The sequence below is a fragment of the Vulpes lagopus genome, chromosome 2 (assembly GCF_018345385.1).
Source record: "Vulpes lagopus strain Blue_001 chromosome 2, ASM1834538v1, whole genome shotgun sequence".
Lineage (NCBI taxonomy): Eukaryota > Metazoa > Chordata > Mammalia > Carnivora > Canidae > Vulpes > Vulpes lagopus.
The window spans coordinates 171,605,645-171,628,293 of NC_054825.1; the positions used below are offsets into that span (position 1 = coordinate 171,605,645).

The 22,649-nt window shown below is 44.2% G+C and overlaps 1 protein-coding gene across 1 annotated transcript; it reads left to right on the top strand.

Moving 5' to 3' along the window:
* Positions 1-8,707: 8,707 nt before the first annotated feature.
* Positions 8,708-22,331, top strand: LOC121479160 (WD repeat-containing protein 87-like). Its single transcript, XM_041734671.1, is given in 10 exon segments — positions 8,708-8,815; positions 11,093-11,260; positions 11,674-13,348; positions 13,351-14,527; positions 15,369-15,628; positions 16,152-17,090; positions 18,607-19,713; positions 19,969-20,171; positions 20,670-21,313; positions 21,599-22,331. Coding segments are annotated over 10 exon segments (7,014 nt in total).
* The last annotated feature ends 318 nt before the right edge of the window (positions 22,332-22,649 follow it).

The following is a 22,649-nucleotide window of genomic DNA, read 5'->3' on the forward strand; positions in this document are numbered from 1 at the left end:
GGACTAAGAAAAAGGAGAGGGGCACCTTGGTGGCTCAGCAAGTTGTGTCCAACTCTTGATCTCAGGATTGTGAGTTCAAGCCTCTCCCCACCCAAAAAAGAAAGAAGGCTCAAATTACTAAAATCAGAAATGAAAATGGGGACATTACTAAATTACTAAATGCTCTGCCAAACATTTAAAGGACAATACCGGGCAGCCCGGATGGCTCAGCGGTTTAGCACCTGCCTTCAGCCCAGGGCGTGATCCTGGAAACCCAGGATCGAGTCCCACTTGGGCTCCTTGTATGGAGCCTGCTTCTCCCTCTGCCTGTGTCTCTGCCTCTTTCTCTTTCTCTGTGTCTCTCATGAATAAATAATAAAATCTTAAAAAAAAACCAACAATACCAACCTGTCTCAAACTTTCCCCCCCAAAAATACTGAAGGGGAATACTTCCTAACTCATTTATGAGGACAGCATTACTCTAATATCAAAGCCAAATAAAGACACAATAGACATAAAGGATTATAAGAGGACAGTATGAACAATTACACACCCCAAACTGGATAACCTAGATGAACTGGACAAATTCCTAGACACACAAAACCTACCAGACTGGGACAGCCTGCGTGGCTCAACGGTTTAGCGCCACCTTTGGCCCAGGGTGTGGTCCTGGATTCCCGGAATTGCATCCCACGTCGGGCTCCCTGCGTGGAGCCTGCTTCTCCCTCTGCCTGTGTCTCTGCCTCTCTCTCTCTCTCTCTCTCATGAATAAATAAAATATTTTTTAAAAAGACAGTAGGATATCACAGAAAGTAATAATGATCGTGTCAAGTGCTGCTAATAAGTAGAGTGAGAATTTAAAGTCAACCATTAGATTTAGCAAAACGAAGATCATTCGTAATTTTGACAAGAGCAGTTTCAGCTGACCTGATGAGTGTAGAAAGTCTGATGAGGTGGGTTCAGGAGAGAACAAGGGAAAAGAAGCCGGAAGCAAGATATATCAGTCCTAGATCCCAGGAGTTTTTCTAGAAATGGGGCAGTCGTTGAAGGCAAAGGTGAAACTCCTGGAACTTGGGAGGGATCCAGTGTGCGGGACAGTGGCTGCATCCTGCAAAATCCAGTGGGCAGCTCTCCCGTGCCCTGCATGGATGGAGAAAGTATGGCCTAGGGAGCGCCGCACCGGGGACGGGCCCGAACTAGAGTAGAAGCCACCTGCCGTTCTGAGTGTCGTTCCGGAGGGAGATGCCGCACTACTCCCTCTGAGCCACCTCCTCCCGCTGCTCTCCCAGTCCCTCCCTTCGAGGGTCCGGGTCCGTCTCAGAACCGGAGGCGAGGGGCGACCCTGCAGCCAAAGAAGGCAACGAGCACGGGAGCGACTCAGGCGGCCTGTGGAGCTCCCCCGAGGAGGCAGGGTGAGCCCTGAGGGTTCTGGGGGCGGAAGTGGGGTCCCGCCCGCTCCGGGGCCTCCGGGACTGCAGCCCTTCTCGCCAGCGCGCGCATGCGCATCTGGATCCCACGCCTCCGGTGGCCGCGCGCCCTAGCTCCACCCAGGTGCCCGCACGCACGCGTGGCGGGTGGGTCTCGCGTGCTTTCTTTCCCGCCAAAATTTGGTAGGGGTATTTCCCAGCCCCAGCAAGGCGGAGGTGAGGCCTTCTCAGGGGGCTGGGCGAGCGCGGGACAAGGGAGCGATTGCTTGCGCTCGGCAGCGTCTCTGCTCCCCACCAATCCACTCAGACATCGGTTTCCTCGGGCGTCTACACCGAAGGCAGAGGAGGAAGGGCTCTCAGGTTTGCCTTTCTGCGTCCGCCCCCGTCCACCTGTTTGCCTCAATGAGGAGGGGTGCAGAAAGAAGCCGGAGAAATATTTGAGTACTGACTGCTCTGTTTGTACCACTGGTTTTATTTTCTTTTAAATATTTATTTATTCATGAGAGTCGAGAGAGAGAGAGAGAGGCAGAGACACAGGCAGAGGGAGAAGCAGGCTCCATGCAGGGAGCCCGACCTGGGACTCGATCCTGGGTCTCCAGGATCACGCCCTGGGCGGAAGGCGGCGCTAAACCGCTGAGCCGCCCGGGCTGCCCCACTGTTGGTTTTATGATCGGTTTTGCTTTGCGGCTTCTCCAGGCGGGGTGGGGCTCAGGCGCTGCCCTCGTACAGGGTTCTGGGGACCCCTTTAGAAGCACACAGAGCCAGCTGCGCATGCGGGCCGCTGATGCAGGGCCTCTGTCATAAAGGCCTCACGCACACAGGCCCGCATGGCTGGTGACTGGCTTTATAGCCAAGGACCTGCTGGAGTGGGCCCGGCCCTACCACGTTCTGGCTGTGTGGTGGGAGAAAGCTATAATAGTTCTTTTAAGGAGGGCTGCTACACTCAGTGAATAAAAATGCAGAACGTCCAGTTAAGTTTGAATTTCACTTAAAAAAACTGATCATTTTTTAAGCATAAGTATATCCCAAATATTATTTACCTGAAATTCAAATGTAATTGGGAATCAAATTCAAATTTAATTATTTTATTTGGTAAGTCTGGTTGAAGGCTTTATGGGAGATAATGCAGCAACAGCCCCTAGAGCTGCTCCTGGCGCAAACATGCAACAATGTGTGTTTATATAAAAAGGCCAAACTCCTCCCACCGGGCACTCCTCCACCCCGCCACCCCCCACACGAGTGTGTCTAGTCGTCTGATGTAATAGGTGAAATGGCTAGCACTCTAAGCCATTCTGTCCTACAAGGTCAGTCCTTAAGCCCTCTCCACCCCAGTGGAGCTCTAGGATATTGACCCAGCTCTAGGATAAGGAAGAGCCGCGGTCCCCCTGCCTCCCACACTAGGCACATTCATGTGCGTATTTCCAGGTTCTTCGTAATGTTGGTGCTGTATCCCTGGACATGAGTGTATGATGGGGGGCTGGTATTGAGGGGAGTCTGAACCATTATGATGTTGGAGCCAGTGACACTCTTTCTGTGGAAAACTGACAAGAGTCTGTCTCTTCCAGAAAAGGGGGCATGTTGTCTTCTGTGGAAGGTAACAGTGTGTGAGCTAGGAGGGAATGGAGAGAGAATCAGGAAGTCTATGATGTTGTATGGTGTTAGTAATAGGTTTTCCCAATTTAGAGAATGTATATGGAATGGCAGTGGTCCCACTGAGGTCATTAAGACATGTGGCTGTATGTGAGATAAGACTGTTCAGTCTGAGAAGTCTAAAGGGCAAAAGGAAACATTGGAGTGGCTGCATCTAGGATTGTAAATGTAAGTCTATTTGATCCTGAAGTTTCTCTTTTTGCCTGTCCTCTACTCCCCCAATGTCAGCATGCCCCTTCACTTCTCAAACAATAATAGTGCCCTGAATTTATATTGCACTTTTTTGTTATAATGCCTTTTTTAAAAATAATTCATTCATTCATTCATTCATTCATGAGAGACACAGAGAGAGGCAGAGACATAGGCAGAGGTAGAAGCAGGCTCCCGCAGGAGCTGCATACAGGACTCGATTCCAGGACCCTGGGATCACGCCCTGAGCCAAAGGTAGACATTCAACCACTGAGCCACCCAGGCGCCTCATTAGAATGCCTTTTGAATTTTATTATTTTGCTTTATTTTTTAAACGCTTTAGTAGGGAAAAAAGAAGAGCATACCTTTCTGAGGCCAAGACTGATTAAAGTGAAATGCCTCTCTGCAAACCTGGTGGAATGGAGTGTTAGCCCAGGATTTAGGCAGAAGTGTCAGGCATTTTCCATTTCCAATCAGAGCTCCTACTCTTAAATTTCCAGAGGAAGTTTTAGAGTCTTTGAGATTGTGGTGTCTAACCCTCATTTCTCTTCACATTAGCTTGATGTAGCAGCCTTTTCTCTCTTTTCTGTATTTTCTCTCCTTAATGGTTTCTTCCTCCTGACATTTAAATATGTTTAATTATCTCATTAAAAAAAAAAATCTTCTCTCCAGGGGCCAGTCTTTTGGTCTTCCCATGCACGTCCTTGAGAACTCTATACAGGATTCTGGAGGGTTTAAACTTGCAGTGGAAATTGAAGTGAGGTAGTAATTATTGTTAGATCAAGAAAAATGCTTGGAATTGTTCAGCTAGGGATAGGAGTCCCCAGGGTGGTCCTCCAGAGCAGAGCACTCTGGGGCCAGCTTGGGAGCTCTTTGCCTAGGTCCTCAGCCAGGTCAGTGCAGAGATTCAGAATAAACTTTTAGGAACTTTTGTAGCAATTTGACAGAATAATCTTGTCTATTGAACTTAATGAAAAATCTAGAGTTAAAAAAATCTTCCCTATATACTCTTCTACCTCTCTCCCTCTCTCTCTTGCTTTCTCCTCTTCTCCCTCTCTTCCCTTCATCTCCAAACTTTTGAAAAAGTTCTTATTTTCATTTTCTCAGCTTCTTCCAGTCTAACTTCAGGAATAACCACTCTGCTGATACTGTTCTCATGAAGGACACCAGTGTCATTTGCCAAATCCACTGTCTTTCTTGACCTCTCTGTTACAGATGATCTACCTTCATGAAACTCTCCTCCTCTAGTTTCTGGAAGACCCCCCCCCTCTTTCTCTCTCTCGTTGTTCTTTCTCCATGTGTGCCCCCTTAATTATCTGGTTATCAAGTCTCCTCATGCTGCATACCCCCATGTAGGCATACTGTTCCAGATACCTGGCTTCAGCTGTTCCTATAGGTTGGTCATTTTCATATATTTGTTTCCAACCCACACCTTTTCCCTGATCTTCAGACCCACATATTTAGTTGTCATCAGATATTTCATAACCACTTCAACAAATCCAAAATCAAACTGATTTTTGCTCCTCCATACTGGCTCCTACTCTTCTTTAGTCCATTTGAATATATAAACATTTTTTAAAGATTTTATTTATTTATTCATGAGAGGCACAGATAGAGAAAGGCAGAGGCATAGGCAGAGGGAGAAGTATCTCATTATAGTTTTGATTGCATTACCCTGATGACTAATGTTGTTGAGCATCTTCTCATGTAGGTATTGGCCATTTGTATATGTTCTCTGGAGAAATGTTTTTTCAGATTGTTAGCCTATTTTTAATTGAGGTTTTTTGTCTTTTTATTGTTCAGTTGTAACAGTTCTTTACATATTCTAAATACTGTATCCTTACCAAACAGATGATTTGTAAATATTTTCTCCAAGTTTTAGGTTGTTTTTTATTACTAGGAAAATATATAGCAAAACAGAACTGGGAGGTAGTAGAGGTGGAAGAACTGGAAAAGTTAATCACCAAACAAGCTGCCTAAACGTAGCTTCCTGCTGTGGAGGAGAGTGATTTATTTGGCTGTTATCTTTCCCACATTTCCTGATTCAGAGAAACCTGCTCTTAGCAGGACTAGGTCTAGGAGCCCCATTTTCCAATCTCTTCACTTCCTGGGAATTTGGGAAAGGTTGTATAATTCTCAGGCTTTCAAGATATAAAAGACAGTATGGAGAAGGAAAGGATGGCCCTTAGGTCCAGTGTCATCCCCAGCCCCATCTCTCAGTATTTGTTGATGCCAAAGAGATGAACCCCATGGAACTGGGGAATCTTAGCCAGCATTACACTGAACAATGAGGCTGTGTTGATGAGGAAATGAGCAACATCATACTTGGTGTAGAAGCTGGCCAGGAGGCAGAGTACAACAGGAGAGATGCTGAGGAATTTGCAGAAAGAGATAAATTGAAGCCTGTAATCCATGTATTCCCCATGTGTCAATAGCAAAGCCTTTCCTTGGTCAGAGGTCTCAAAGGGTGTCCCTTTCACCATATGTAAGAAGACATACATAGCCTGCTGGCTTCAGAAGCCTGTCTATCTTGAGGTCACACTCATTTCTACACCTGGGGTCTCCAGGAAGCAGCCACTTGTCTTTTTACTTTTTTGATAGTGTCCTTTTTACTTTTTTGATAGTGTCCTTTGATGTACACATTTTTTATTTTTTATTTTTTTTAAAAAAATTTTTATTTATTTATGATAGTCACAGAGAGAGAGAGAGGCAGAGACAAAGGCGGAGGGAGAAGCAGGCTCCATGCACCAGGAGCCTGAAGTGGGATTCGATCCTGGGTCTCCAGGATCGCGCCCTGGGCCAAAGGCAGGCGCCAAACCGCTGCGCCACCCAGGGATCCTGATGTACACATTTTTTAAAAAAAGATATTCTTCATTTATTCATGGAGACACACACACACACACACAGAGGCAGAGACACAGGCAGAGGGAGAAGCAGGCTCCATGCAGGGAGCCCAATATGGGACTCCATCCCAGGTCTCCAGGATCACGCCCTGGGCTGCAGGCGGTGCTAAACCGCTAAGCCACTGGGGCTGCCCTGATGTACACATTTTTTGATGAAGTCCAATTTGTTTTTTCCTTTGGTTATTTGTGGTTTAAAGGTCATCTCTATGAAACCACTGTTTACTACAAGGTCAGACTTATACCTACGTCTTTTTTTCTAAAAGGTTTTAGAGTTTTTAGTCTTACCTTTAGGTACTCTGGGGCTAACTTTTGTATATGGTGTGAGATAGGGACCCAAATTCATTAGTTTGCATGTAGATATTCAGTTGTCCCAGCAACAGTTCTTGAAAATATATATTATTTTCTAAGTAATCCTATTTCTTTGTTTTTCCCATCCATTTTTATTCTGTATTCTTTACTGAATTTTTCTTTTTTCCTCACCTCTGTTTCTTCTTGTCATATTTGTGATATTTGATTTTTTTATATTTTGCCTGTTAAGGAATTCATGAATCAAGCAACATCCCTTCCAGCAAGTAGAGGGAAGCTTTCTTCCTTAGCATTTTTTTTCTAAGTAAGCTCTATGACCAATGTGGGACTTGAACTCACAAACTTGAGATTAAGAACCCCATGCTCTACTGACTAAGGCAGCCAGGGGCCTCTCTTCCTTAGCATTTTTTTTTTCTGAGAGAGAGAGAGAGAGACAGACAGACAGACAGACAGAGAGAAGCGCTTCCTTCTTCTTTTTCCTCTCAATCTGAGTAAGGTATATGTCAGAAAATCATTTGGAGAACTTGATGGGTATCCCCTGGAATTTCAAGGTATGTAGGTTCCTGACTCATGCTTGGAAAAATGTTTAAAGGTATATAAGGCTTTCAGAAAGCTGGTCATGAGCCAGCTCTGTCCATGTTAAGTATGTTTCCAAGGTAATGAAGGGGTCTCAGTTCCAGCTCTCTATCACCTATGAACCCTAGTCCTATCTCCTCTCTGCTATGGCAACACTACCCTAATTCTGGTTCTAATAACTATACCTCCTCAGAACTATCACAGAGGCAGTTTTGCACTTATTGCTGTGTCTTTTTTCCCCTCCCTCTTCATTTCTGGCTCCTGGAATTCAGTCTCTTGTTATCTTATCCATAATTTCTAGGAGTTTGTAAGTGGGAGAATTTCAGGCTATTTTAGTCTGGCATCTTACCAGAACTAGACATCTATTTTAACTTGCTCAGTATCTGCCTTATGTATTAGATAGTAAACTCCAGGAAGGCAGACAATTATTCTTGTTCACTGCTTTACCTCCAGCTCTCAGCACAGAGCTTAGCATATAATGAATATTGAGTAAATATTTGTTGAACATGTAAGTAACTCACAACATGAAGTCTTCAGTAGGAAAAAAGGATAGATATAATTAAGTCTAAAAATTATGTTTACAAAAATAAGCATCCCAATAAAGAGAAAGAAGGGCTGCAAAGCCAGGCTCCAGTATTCTTCCAGCTATGCTGCAACAGGACTCACCTAAGCTCACCTCACAGCTTTCTTTTGTGACAGTTTTTCCTGTTTCTAGATTTCTAAAGATCCTACTTCACTCCTTTCTTCTTTAATTTTTATTTTTTTCTTTTAATAATATAATTTATTAGGTATAACTTACATGTAATAAAGTACGTCCATTTTAAGTGTATGTTTGGATGAGTTTTGACAAATTTATGTACCCATATAACCACTACCACAGCCAAGATATTGAACGTTCCCATCACTACTTTAAAAAGCTCCCTTTTGGGGCAACTGGGTGGCTTAGTCGGTTAAGCATCTGCCTTCAGCTCAGGTCATGATCTTGGGGTCCTGGGATCAAGCTCCGTTTGGGGCTCCCTGCTTAGTGCCTCTTCCTGCCTCTTCCTCAGTTCCTCCCCCTGCTCGTTCTCTCTCTCTCTCTCTAAAACAAATGAAAAATCTTTTTTTTTAATTTTTTATTTATGATAGTCACAGAGAGAGAGAAAGAGAGAGAGAGAGAGAGAGGCAGAGGCAGAGACACAGGCAGAGGGAGAAGCAGGCTCCATGCACCGGGAGCCCGATGTGGGATTCGATCCCGGGTCTCCAGGATTGCGCCCTGGGCCAAAGGCAGGCGCCAAACCGCTGCGCCACCCAGGGATCCCGAAAAATCTTTTTTTAAATAAAGTTCCCTTTTACCCCTTTTCAGGAATCTCCCAGTCTCTCAGCCCCAGGTAATGACTGATTTTATGGGTTTTTATGGGTTAGGTGACTCTTTTCTAGAATTTCATAAAAATGAAGTCATATAGCATATGCTCTTTGGTGTCTGGCTTCTCCTCCTTATAATGTTTTTGAGATTCATCCATGTTGTTGCAAGGGTCAGTATTTCATTGTCACTCTGATTTTTCTGAAATAAGAGTTTCTCCTCTTTCTAATATTTTCTCTTTCCCTGTTGCTCTTCTCTCAATTCCCTTGATTTCCAGTCTAACGTCAGATATTGTGATAAGTCATTTTCACCTTCCACAGGGTCTGTAATCCATGATGTCTGTAAAGAGCAGGAACATTACAAAGATGTCACCTTCGCCCAGTCTTATTCCTCAGTGGAAGGACTTGAAAGTCCTCATAAATCATAGCCTGGAAGATATAAAGGTAATGTGTGTAAGGGGTATGCACATAGTGGGCATCCCTGCCAAGGCAGCCTGTGGCATGAGCAACATGTGAGCAGCTTTGGAAGAACCCTCCCATACCCCTCAACAACTCCTTCTTCTAGATTAAGATGGTAACAGTGATAATTAAAACACATTCTGCTGAATAATAATAATAAAAAAAAAGAAAAGGGACTCACATGGATTAAACAAGCAGGAGGTGCCTTTGTGTTACAGGTTGTCAAGGACCTATGTTGTTTTCCTTTTTTTTTTTCACACTATCCTTAATATTTTAGTTTATCATCTTAAGGTTATGAGCTAGTTCCTTCACTTCCAGGCATTGGCTTTAAATTCCAAGAAGAAATAAGGCCAGAAAGTACAGAGCTGTGCCAGCCCTGGAGTACCACAGTGCCACTCTATATTGCCAGAATTTCTAGGTCCATGATTATCTTAAACAAGATCTGAGTTTTATTGGGATGGAAGGAAGGGGATGAGGAAGGATGGGGATTGATAAAGAGTAGGCAATAGTACGTATAGGCACAGATATATTGCTTGGGTTTAAGATATTCTCAGTCTTTTAGAGTCTTCCTGAGAAAAGCATTAATACTGTTGAGTGAGTGAGCGAATTATTTGTACATAAAGTCTGGAAAGGAGAAGAATGGTGATTAACTAATGGAATAAGGGGTACGTAAATGAGTTTTCAGATTCAATGAAGAGAAATGGGAGATTAAGAGCTCAGATACCAGGGTCCTTTCTCTCAACTCTGCTGTTGTCACTGAACCAGCAATGACAGTGGAAGCTCTCCAGCTCTCTGTATTCTGTATTCTCTCAGAATACACAAAATTGGAATATGAGAAATATAAGGAGAAGAGAGAGACTCTAAGTTGCTGATAATGGCCTTAGTATACTCTCAAATCCTTTGTGGATGCAGAGAAACTCAGACAGTTAGATTCATGGAACATTGTTCAAGAGGCAGTATAGTACAAGCATCTGCTGAGAAGAGGGACCTAAAAGATTTTATGAGCCTCAATTAATTCGTATAAGGAGCTCGTGTATTTAAATCCTAGATATATATTATGTCACTGGAAGATAGCATGTGTGTTGTACATATTCTACTGTGTATCATGTTAAAAGATATATATATCTCTTAATATACCACACACACACACACACACACACACACACACACACACACCCCACTGGTTCAGAACACAGAATGTTAGAGCTGAAGCACGGTTAACTCCATGTTGTGAATAGCACACATTTTCCTTGGATGCACATAAGAATAGAAAGGTGCATGCCAAAGAGTCTAGCTCTAATGCCCAAGTGATGGGAATTCTATGTCTCTAAAGTATGAGTTTCCCATAGGCAGTGTATCATGGAGTGTGATGGTGACAGGAATGGTCCTTTGGGTATAGAGAGGAACTTTGAAGAGTTGTTCAAACTGTGACAGGTAGGGATATTTGCCATGGTTGGATTACTTTGTCATATTCATATAGGATTGTATTCCTTTCTTTTGAAGTACTTTTTTTGTTTTGGACAGAGATTTTTAAATTATTTATATAATTATATATAAATTATATATATATAATTTATGTTTCCCTCATTGTACTCTTATTTTCTGAAAGCTACGACTGTGTCTCTTTTGCTCAGCATCATATCTCCAGTGTCTGTCATAGAATGTACCAGCCTTTCTTAAACCATGGAAAACAAAATTATCTGAGGGGCTATTTTCTTAGTACCCTTAAGGATGGTACATAACTACTAGCATTCTAGATGCATAGGGAAGAAATTAATGCCTTATGTAGAATGGATACTTTAGGACATTAGGGCTTACTTCTTATGGAAACTTGGTTGAGAAAGGCTGGTACTTTGAATCAAGACGTGGGTGAGGGTGAGGGAGGGATGACTCCCCCAAATAGTGCTTTCCAGTGGTAGGGTGAATAAATGTTGGTTAGCTAAAAAACAACAAATGTCCACTAATCCTCAATAAATATTTATTTATTTTTTAAAAGATTTATTTATTTATTTATCTCTCTCTCACACACACACACACACACACACACACACACACACAGGCAGAGACACAGGCAGAGAGAGAAGCAGGCTCCATGCAGGGAGCCCAATGTGGGACTCAATCCCGGGTCTCCAGGATCACACCCTGGGCTGCAGGTGGGCCCTAAGCTGCTGCACCACCGGGGCTGCCCTCAATAAATATTTATTAAATAAATGAGTGACTGGGTACTCCGGCCTTTTAGCTCAGCCTGCTCTTCTCTTTCAGGCTGATGAAAAACCAAAGAATGATGTGATTGTATTGAGTGACTGGCCTGAGACTCTCTACCAGGAGCCTCACCATCCCCAGAGCAAGCCTTTCATCTGCTTCTACTCCATCAATGTCAACTATTTTGTGTCCTTAAACTGGATGGAGCCACATTCAAAACAAATACAGGTAAAGCTACCTCATTTTTTCCTTCCATCTTAATTCACTTTACATATATCATACCTCAACTGCCCTCATAATCAGAATGATGAGAGTGGATTCTGAGTTAGCTTATTTTAATATTCATCTCCATATCCCAATCTGACCTAGATGCAGTGATCCTTTTTCACCTCTAGTCATCAGGTCCAGAGAATTCATATTCCCCAGAAAGCAGACTGAAGGCCAAGGAAAGAGCCTTAAGCATCGTGTTTCTATTACATACCTGAATACCAGTACCAGGAAATTCCCCAAATCAAGCTGTGCAGTCTTTCCTTGGTCTGACAGGAAGAGACAAGTATCTAAACATTCAACCCTTGGTATGCCTCACTCTTGGGAAATAATCTGCCTCCATGTCAGGGCTTTCATCTTTCTTCCTCTTCTAGGCAGTACTTTGGGTACAGAAGAAAGATACAGAAATGGGAGGAATCATAGAGAAGATGAACTTTCCTGTGATGGATCAAGTGCCACCCATTGAAACAATGGTCCACACAGGTTCTTCCCACATGTTAATTGCTTACTGTGGTGACATGCACCTGCGGCTCTTCGGAGATCATCATCGAGCATTCATATCTCTGGGCACAGTGCCCTGTCGTTTCTCCATCAGCTGCCTCTGCTATGACTCAGAAACTGATATACTGCTGTCTGGTACCTTGGGGGCTGTGGTTACCTGGCTTATCATACCAAATGGCAGGGGCCTCCAGATGGCACAAAAAATGCCTATGCCTGATCATGAGCTTGTACAGGGCTTTTCCCTGAATGGCCCCCATGGCTCCCTCCTGGCTTTCTGTGCGAATATGGTGAGGGTCTTTACCCACCAGGGTCAGGGCCAGCTGAAAGAGGTTAAAAAGTTCACTTCCATAGCCAGTGGCTCTTCCATAACCTGCTCATTCACTTGTGTCTCTCAGGGCTCTTTCTATGCTGGAAACAAGGATGGAGAGATCCATGCTTGGGGTCTAGACCAGGGTAACTTCCTCCACAGCTTCCAAGCCCATTCCTCTTCAGTGATATGTGTTCACAGCCGGCCAGAGACCTACACTTTACTAACAGCAGGCCAAGAAGGTCTAGTAAAGGAATGGAATCTTGCCTTTGGGAACTTGCTGCGGCAGCTGAATATTGATGAAGATCTGCAGCGACTGCAGTTTATTGATAACACCACTTTTTTCTGCCAGACCACCCACACTTTCTCATTGTACCACCTGCCCTACTTTTATAGCCTCTTCAATGTCTGTGGTTCTGCTCCTGAGAAGGTGCAGCGGGTCTGCTGTGGCCATAATTGGACTCGGATCCTGTGTGCCACTAAGGATGGTTTGTTGCGCTTCTTGTCTCCAGTAACAGGAGATCTCCTCATTATCACCTGGCCTCTCCTTATCATGGATAAGGCCGTGGCTTGGGCCTATGACTCAGACAAAGAAGAGCTCTTTGTGGCAACAGGCAGTTCAGAGGTGCTGGTGTTTGATGCAACACACTCTCCTTGCACAGCCAAGTACCTGGTATGTACTTCGGTAAACTCTAGGGATAGAGTAAGATGCCTGGCCTATGGGCAGTCCCATTTGGGTATGGGCCTAGGAGGACTGATGTTCTGTGGGCATGACAGTGGCATTGTGAGAATCCTCTCCCACTATAGCTATGCCCGAATAGAAAAGACTGTTCACTCTGGGGCAGTTTTGGCACTGTCTACCCTGGAGGGTCCCCAGGAAATCTCCTTACTCTGTTCCTACGGCATGGATCATACTTTATACCTGACAGAGGCTGTGCTTCAGAAGAACAAGGTAATTCTGCAGCCCATAAACAAAATTCTATGTGCTTGTGCCCTAACACATGTGATACTCTTGCCAGGTTCAGTGGGTGCTATCACTGAGAACCACTGCTGGCGTCTCTGGCACTACCAAGATTTTCTGAAATCTTCAGAATCAAAACAAAGTTCTGTGTTTAAAGAAACAAAATGCCTGCACCAATGTGCAATAACTTCATTTGATGTCTGCTATTCCCTGAAACTTTTTGTCACAGGGGGCATTGATGGCTCAGTCCGGATCTGGGATTTCCATGGTAGGCTTATAACTGAGTTGATTCAGCATTGGATTTTGGCCCACTCTGCTTTGCCAATAATCGGGGTGACCTGCTTTTGACTTTCAACCAGAGTCTTTACCTGGTATCCTGCTTAAATTTGCTCCCTCCTACTCAGCTGATTCACCTAGCTAACCTAAGCAGTGCAGATAATATACAAGAAGTCCCTAAACCCTTTCTGCCTAGTTTCTTCCTTTCTTTTGAAAGAGTATTTGTACCCAAATTTGTTTACCTTGGACAAGGGCTCCAGGAATTACAGGGTCTAGAAGCCCTTGTTAACAAACGGGTCATTGCCTTTGACAACACTGTGCCCCATGTTGTAGAGGAAGAGAGACATATGTCCACTGTGATTCAAGTGGAACCCAAATTATACTTTTCAGAGGATAAGAATATTGCTTTTGATCCCAAGCATAATAGTCCTCCACACATGGTTCCTGCTCAGTTACAACTTGCTGACTGGGATGGATTGAACTCTTACCATATGTTACATTGCTTATTTGGTAAAGGGCAGCAATGGCCCTTCGCTCCTGATGGCTACATCCCCAACTCAGTTATCCGTGCCCGCCTTTGGCCTGATGGTACCCCAATCTTCTTACACTATGATCTGTACCAAGATAAGGACTGGGACATGACCAAACTTCTCAGATCCCTGACACTGTCACCTGTGACTCTACTAGAAGAGAACGTCTCAATGAAAAAAGAGGATAAATCCAAGAAGTGGAAAAAAACTTTCTATGATATTCTAGTAAGTATGATAAACCAAAATTGGACAGGAAGAAAATTTGATGAAGAACTTATAAATCATTTAATTGAGGCCATCCTCAACCTCACAATTTACTGTTCTGTAGATCAATATAAGACATATATTACTGTCCTGGTACAAATTTTTGCCACTTATCAAGTATCTCCAAAATTGTGCTATGAGGCTGCCTGTCGCCTAATGGAAGATACAGTCCATCCCAATCCATGCATCCGTGAGCTAGCCTGGGAGGGGCTGGAGAGGCTAGGCATCCTGAGCCATCTCTTTGCTGTTCCACTGGCTATCGGATTGATGGACAGTGATGAGAATGTGCGGGCTAAGGCCTTACACCTTATGATAAGAGTCACAGGCATCCAAACCAAGACTATGCTGGTAGGCCTGCTGAGGAAAGAAGAAACCTTCCGAGAAATGCAGTAAGTTGGCTGGTGGCTTTCCCTCTTCTGTTTCTTCTAGCTCCTAACCTCCAAAATATGATTGCTTATTCTCTTTTCACACAACCCTTTCTCTTCTTTTTCTCCCACTATGTTCTTTGTTTCCATTTGCATTTTTCCCTGATGCCTACCCTTCCTCTGACCATTAGTTAGTTTGCCCTTCTCTCACTTCTTCACTTCCTTAAGATTCCTCATGACTCAAGTCCACAAATCTTCCAATCAAAAAAGCATCTTGTATCTGACAATTCTATTCTTTGCTATGTTTGATTTTCTAAAAAATATTTTATTTATTCATGAGAAACACACAGAGAGAGGCAGAGAGAGAAGCAGGCTCCTCACAGGGAGCCCGATGCAGGACTCAATCCCGGGACTGGGATCATGCTCTGAGCCAAAGGCAGATGCTCAACCACTGAGCCCCCCAGGTGTCCCTGATTTTTTTCTTCTTTACCCACCCTTTACTTGAGATGACTCTGGATTAAATGGCTACTTCATCCCTGCCTCTTCTTCTTTTTTTTTTTAATTTTTATTTATTTATGATAGTCACACAGAGAGAGAGAGAGGCAGAGACACAGGCAGATGGAGAAGCAGGCTCCATGCACCGGGAGCCCGACGTGGGATTCGATCCTGGATCTCCAGGATTGCGCCCTGGACCAAAGGCAGGCGCCAAACCGCTGCGCCACCCAGGGATCCCATCCCTGCCTCTTCAATTGTAATTTCTCCTTTTCTTCCTCCTTCTCTCCCTTCCTTCCTCCTCCACATCCTCTTTCAAATCGTGTTTTATCACTGGCTGGGTATCATCCTTCTTTCCTCTTGACTTTTGTAGGCAAGAATTTATTGGAGAAGCCTCTCTGGACCAGCTACTGGGGATCCAAGCTAAAGATATCCAGTGCCTGCTTACTCAGGTAAAGCAGCGGCTAAATGAAAACTTGACCTTGTCATATAGAGACCAACAACCTACTTTTCATTCAGACATATCAATGGCTGGCGAACCTGAGACACTTGCCAAACGAATAGTTGTACCTGAAAAGATCACCAAACCAAAGGAAAGAATGACACATGTTCAAGCAAAGAGAAGACAGCTTAGTATGTATGGGTTAATATATGGGGTATATTTGGGTACCAGAGTCAATAAAGCCAAAGTATTTAAAATGATATTGGGAAATATTATTACCTAAAGAGATTCTTTTCCACAGAAAATAGTCTTTGTGGGAAAGAACCCATATGCCACAACAAATACCAAGGTCTTATTTCTTTAGGATATGGAAGCTGGGATAAAATGGCAAGCATTTCTGTACCATAAAGCCTCAGTCCCCTTTGCCTTTTTGTTTTTTTAAGATTTATTTATTTACAAGAGACAGAGAGAGAGAGAGAGAAAGACAGAGACACAGGTAGAGGGAGAAGCAGGCTCCATGCAGGGAGCCTGACTTGGGACTCAATCCCACATCTCCAGGATCATGCTCTGGGCTGAAGGCGGCGTTAAACCGCTGAGCCAACCGTGCTGCCCTGCCATTGTGCCTCTAATGGCAGTTCATTGGACTAGATGTTATAAAGGATATTACTCAGAGCCTCTTTTTTTCTTAACCATTTTCTCCCAATATCTCTGCAGTTAAAAAGGAACTGAGAGTTTCCAGAAAGCCAATACAGACAAATTTTGTAAAATTTAGCTCTGTGTTGGTACCTTCAAAGGATAAAGATGAACAAAGAGAGGCAAGGCGATCAGAGCAGATTGACACCCAGCATGTTTCCTTAGAGACTGAATTACCATTAAGTACTTTCAGCCCAGCCAAATATCAAGAGGATGCTGAATCAAAGGAGGTCATGGTGGAAGCCACAGAAGAAGGAATAGGCCACATGGCAATCACAGAGGTTATGACGGCCATAGATCAATGTGGCATGAAAGATTATGAAGAGGTGTTCCCTAAGGTGGAAAGACATGAAGTAGAAGGAGGAGGCCACATGGAGGTCACAGAGTTTATGAAGGCCATAGGTCAACATGGCATTAAAGATTATGGGGAGGTGTTCCCTAAGATGGAAAAATATGAACTTATGAATAGGCTTTGGAAAAGGGCAGTAAAAAGAGGCTATGAAAAAGTAGCTGCAAAGTTGAAACAGGAAAAAGACTTGAAGGATATTTCAGAGACAATTGTAGAAGAGACCAAGGAAAAAGGCATGCAGATTACTGAGGAAGAAATAGATACAAGGAAGAAACATGGAAAGAGTGGCCGAGGTTTGGCTGGTATGCCTGGACGCATTGGTAGATTAGATACCAGGTCTTGGCGGGATGACATTTGCTATCTTGTTACCTCAAGGATAGCAAGTTCCTGTCCAGGAATGTTAAGGGATCTGGGTCAAGAATTAGTGGACTTGGCTCAGGTGATGCTTGCTCCCCAAGATCCCAGCTGGGATCTCTTTCAAGAGATCTGCCCCCTTTTAAAGGATTCATCAGAATTGCATGAAAAGGTGGTAGAAGAACCATTCATTATAACTGAAAAGGTGGATACAGAGGTTGTTGAGGAAGAGAGGACAGAATTGGGAGGACAGAGAGGTAAAAAAGCATTAAAGGACAAGGCATTTTCTCAAGTCAAGAAAAAGAAAGATGCTTTCTTAGACAAACTAGTCTTAGAGAAAAGGAAGTTTAAAAAAGAAGCAAGGAAACTGGGCAGGCAAGAAAGGAAAATAGCTGAGGAAGAAAGGAAACTGAGTAAGACAGAGAAGAAATTAATGCAAAGAAAGGAGAAACTGACTCAGAATAGGAAGAAACTGACCCATCAGAAAGAAAAAATACCTTGGAATGAAAAAATAGTGGCTTCTCCACAAGAGAAATTAACAACCAAGGAAGAGCAGAAGTTAGTCTTAGGAGGAAAGAAAGAGACTGGAAAAGGGGGAAAACTACTAAGGGAAAGAAAAAGAGTTACCCCAAAGAAGGGGAGGGCAGTCCTGAAAAGGGGCAAGTGGGACTGGGAGAAGATTATGATGGCCCATGAAGAAGGCATGTGGCCCCAAGAAGAGCGGTTGCCTACCTGGGGAGAGAGGAAATTGTCCCAGGAGGAGGAGGAGCTGGGGGATGAAGAGGAGGAGCTAGGTGAGGAAGAGGAGAGACTGGGAGAGGAAGAGGAGTGGCTGGGAGAGGAAGAGGAGCGGCTGGGAGAGGAAGAGGAGGAACTGGGAGAGGAAGAGGAGCAGCTGGGAGAGGAAGAGGAGGAACCTTGTGAGGAAGAGGAGGAGCTGAGTGAGGAAGAGGAGGAGCTGAGTGAGGAAGAGGAGGAACTGGGGGAGGAAGAGGAGGAGCCAGGTGTGAAAGAGGAGGAACTGACCTGGGATGAAGAGGAACTAATATTGCACTTAAAGAAACAAGTTAAGAGCAGGAAGGAAAAGTCCCATAAAAAGAAGAAAGATGTCCAGGATATGGAGAAACATGTTGAGGAAGAGGCCCAGAAAAGGGGAAAATTGGTCCAGGGAGAGGAACATTTGTCTAGCAAAGAGGAGGGACTATCTGGAGAAGAGGGAAAACAGGCATCAGAAAGGGGCAGCTTGACAGGGCAAGAAATTAAATTGACCCCAGAAAAGAAGAAATGGTTAGAAAAGGAGAAAAAAGAGGCCCATAAAAAGAAACAAATCCAAGAAAAGAAAAAACAAGCTGGGAAACAGGAGAAAGATCAAAAAGAAAGGCATACTAAGAAAGAGGAGAAAGAAGCCAAGGACAGATGGTTAGCCCAGAAAAGAAAGAAACTGGGCCTAGAAGAAGAGGAAAAGCTTGTGGAAATGGAGAGAAGGTCCCAGAAAGAGGAGGAAAAAAACAAGAAAAAGAGGCAACGGGCCTGGGAAAAAAAAGAGAGCAGACTTAGGAGAGGAGGAACAGGCTGGGGAAATGGAGAAATGGTCACAGGAGGAAAAGAAACAGACCTGGGAAGAAAAGAGATGGGAACAGAAAGAGAAGAAATTGGCTCAAAAAGTGGGGAAACAGGCTAAGGGAAAAAAACAATGGGCCAGAAGAAAAATGAAACTGATCCCACAAAAGGAGAAAAAGATAACGGAAATTGAAAAAGTGTCCCCCCAAAAAGAGAAACAAGCCAAGAAAGTGGAGAAATGGGTTGGGAAAGATAAGAAAGCCATTGATGAAAAAGAACAGCCACACACAAAAAAGAAACTAGCCCTACAAGAGCAGAAACAATCCCAGGAAGAGAGGATATGGAGTCAGAAAGAGGAGAAAGAGAGTGATCAAAGAAAACAATGGGCCTGGGAAAAAGAGGAGCTGTATGTAGAAGAGGAGGAACACGCTGGTGAAATGCAGAAGAAGTCCCAGGAAAAAGAGGAAAGAGCATTGGAGAAAAGACTGACCAAGAAAGATAGTAAACTGGCAAAGGGGGAGAGGCATATTGGTAAGAAAAAAAAGGCAATAGCCAGAAAGGGAATTGGCATAACAAAGAGAAAGAAAAAAACTGAAGAAGAGAAAGAAGTTATGAAGGAAGAGGAATTTTTCCAGGAAGAGAGGGAACTGGTCTGTGACACTAGGACCAAGGAGATGGGTGTTGCCAAGGAAAAAAGGAAACGAACCAAAGAGGAGAGAATACAGGCAATGAGGAAACTGGACATGGAGAAAGGGATTCCTTCTGAAGACAAAGAGGCTAGTTCCAGGTTCAAAGATATAAGGAAGAGAGAGAGTTACCTGTTGAGGAGCCTAGCTAAAATAGTTAGAGAAATGAACATAGTGCCACTGGAAAAGGCAGAAATATCTGAGGAAGAGAGATCATCCATGATGGGGAAGTGGATGGAAACAATGGAAATGGAAGGCCAGAGGTGGGAATTTTTTAAGGAACAGGGAGAAATAATGAAACAAGAGAAGGAGCTGGATCAGGAAGAGAGAAAAGTAGATGATAGACTGGCCACCAAAGAGAAAACACTGACTGATGGAGACAGCTTGCAGGAGAACCAAAGGTTATTAGAAAAGGTCCTGGGAAAGATACTATTAGATAAAGTTCAGGTAGAGAGTATATTAAAGGAAGTCCAGGAACAAAATCTGTTAGGAAAAAAGCAGCTAAAGAAACTTCTGAGGAGAATTGAGAAGAATAAACCAGAAAAAACTCAGCTAAAGTGCTTATTAGAGAATATCAGAGATACCCTGTTTGAAGGCTTATCTGAGAGTTTGACTGAAAAAGAAATAATGGAAGGTCCAGAGAAGAAGGGGAAAGAGGAAGAGAGTGTCCCTGAGGAAGGAAAAGAGGAAGAGATTCTGCCCAGGGAAGAGAAAGGGAAGTGTCTGATTAGGAAGAAGAAAAAGAAGGCAAGCCTGAGTGAAGAGGAATTGGAGGAGAACTTGGCTAAGAAACATAAAAAAGAGAGTTCAACCCAAAGAAAGAAAAAGGAAAAGAAGTCAACTGAAGAGAAAGAGAGGCTGAGTAAGAAGAAAAATGAGAGCCCACAAGAGGAGGAGGAGAGCCTGAGTGAGGAGAAGGAGAGCCTGAATGAGGAGGAGGAGGAGAAGAGCCTGAGTGAGGAGGAGGAGGAGGAGGAGGAGGAGGAGGAGAGCCTGAGTGAGGAGGAAGAGGAGGAGGAGAAGAGTCTGAGTGAGGAGGAGGAGGAGGAGAGCCTGAGTGAGGAGGAGGAGGAGAGCCTCAGTGAGGAGGAGGAGGAGAGCCTGAGTGAGGAGGAAGAGGAGGAGGAGGAGAGTCTGAGTGAGGAGGAGAGCCTGAGTGAGGAGGAGGTGGAGGAGGAGGAGGAGGAGAGCCTGAGTGATGAGGAAGAGGAAGAGGCAGAAATGCAGAAGATAGAGAAAAGAGAGAAGGAGGAGGAGGAAAGGCAGAAAGATGCAGAGAGCAGACTTATGAAGGTGATACGCTCAGAAGAGAGAGTACTGAAAACAAAGCTCTCCAAGGAAGAAGTGAGCTTATCAAAGCTAGCAATAGAAGATAAAGCTCTTGCTGAGAAAAGGGAGGGTATAACTAGAAGGGAAATGCCTTTTACGAAAGAAAGATTGCTTGATGGAAAGAGATATCCCACACTAAGGGATAAGGTCATGTGGCCAACAGTTCTGAAGAGCCCCTTCAAAATACCACTCCCAGGAGCCCCAGAAAAAGAGAGAATGCCCCTGAAAGTGTTAGGGGTTCATTTGGATCTGAAAGGACAGGAAAGTCCACTTCTTGGAGCACACCCTATGACAAGTTCTTGGGGAAGACAAGAGGATGTGCTCTTGGAGAAAGCCAAGAGTATGGGAACAGGCTTAGAGACACAGATCCCAGAAGGCCTCCACAGGTTAGAGTCCCACTTATCTGATATCATGAAACCACATAGGTCCGAAGGTAAGAGGTGGAAGCGGTTCTTTAAGTACCAGGATTCCCCAGTGGGGAAAACTGAAGGCCAGGTCCCAGGGCCAGCCCCAGCCCTAGCCCCATCCCTTACTTCTATACCAGCCAAAAGGCCATGCCACTCAGAAGCAAGCTTCTCAGATGAGGACTGGATTACCAATGCCTTAATAAGACTGGAAGCAGGAGAGCAGCTTTCCAGGGACAGTTTCCATAGACTGCACCAGCATCTCAGAGACTTCACTTCAAAGGGATATTTGAAATGGATGCATCTGTGCAGTCTTAAAGCCATTGCTAAACACCTCAGGCAGAACCTAGAAGTAAGTCACACAGACATATCACAGCCCTCTAAGGGTGTTTTGAGTCCAGTGCACTTAAAAGTGATCCCTCCAATTAGAAGAAAACAAAAAGAGAGCTGGCTAGAGCCATTATCTATTGTTGAGCCAGTGTTACCATCAGCTACCAGGAGGTCTCAAACCCCAGAAGCTCTTAATTGGCATCTTTTAGCTGAGTCCCAAAGGAAGAAGCAGGCACAACAGTTATCCTCTGCTATGAAGGAGATACCACACCTTTATCCAATCAGAAAACACATTCCCACAACTGTCTATCCTTCTGTGGGTAAGAAATCCCTGGACTTGATATTCCAGAAGGACTTGCAGGCCTTAAGGTATAAGGGAGGGCTCCCCAAATTTCACATGGCAAAGAGGGAAGCACTGCCCATCCCTTCACCAGTGTTACCATCAACCACTAAGAGGATTCGAGCCCCAAAGGCCAATTTACACTGGCATCTCTTAGGAGAACCTTACAGGAGTGCGCGGGTACAGCAGTTATCCAATGCTCTCAGAGAGATGGAAATGAAACACTTTTATCCTGCTGCAAGAGAGATTTTCACAGGTGCCCATGCCTCTGTGGACAAACAAACTCTAGCACTGATGTTTCAGAAGGATCTCAGGGCTTTTAAGGGAAAAGACAGGCCCCTCACGTTGCCTAAGTTGAAGAAGGCACAGACCACCTCTAAAAAAAAGGAAGAGGTGCCTCAGTGGGAGACATTTGTGGCACTGTATTATGTTTTGCAGATGTTGCAGCAACGATATGCAAAAGACAGCACTGCTTGGATGGAACAGTTTTACCGACTCATGGATCTGTACCAATTTAAGTCCCCTCAAATCCAGAGGCTTCTACTAGAGTTGCTGCACAGAGAAGAACTCCAACCCCGAGAGATTATGTACCAAAAGGCCCTGAAAACTCAGGAGCTAGTCCCTGGTGAACGGTTGTTCTGTGGCCTGTTTTGTGGTCATTCCCATGTCCCTGCAGGTCCTCTCAAGTTCCAGAACGTTGTACCACTGCCTGGGAAAAGCAGAGTGCATACTATCCAACCTGTGGGCATTGCCCAGTATGGGTTCCTAGAACTTGCCTGGAAAAACCTACCACAAGTCAATTCTTACCTTATTGAGAGGCTGCCCAACATCCCTACTCCTACTCTATGATTTGGCCTAATATTAGGACTTTGGGGTCTTAGTGGGAAATAACCCTGGCCATAGATTTTAAGCCTCCTTCCCTGTTCCCCACTTCAAGGTGGGGCTAGACAAGGACTTGTACTTATTTAGCTCCAGAAACCTGCTTACCTTGTACTGAATAAAATGACATTTCTCATTTGTAACAAACATTTTGGCTTATTTCTCTTCCTCTCCAAGCCTAGAATCCCCATAGAAAGTAGGTAGAGAAAACAAGTAACTTTTATCCTAAGTGGACCAATTGTTTTTTCAGTCAGTTGGTTATATCCTTTGGAGGGTAGGTACCAGTTG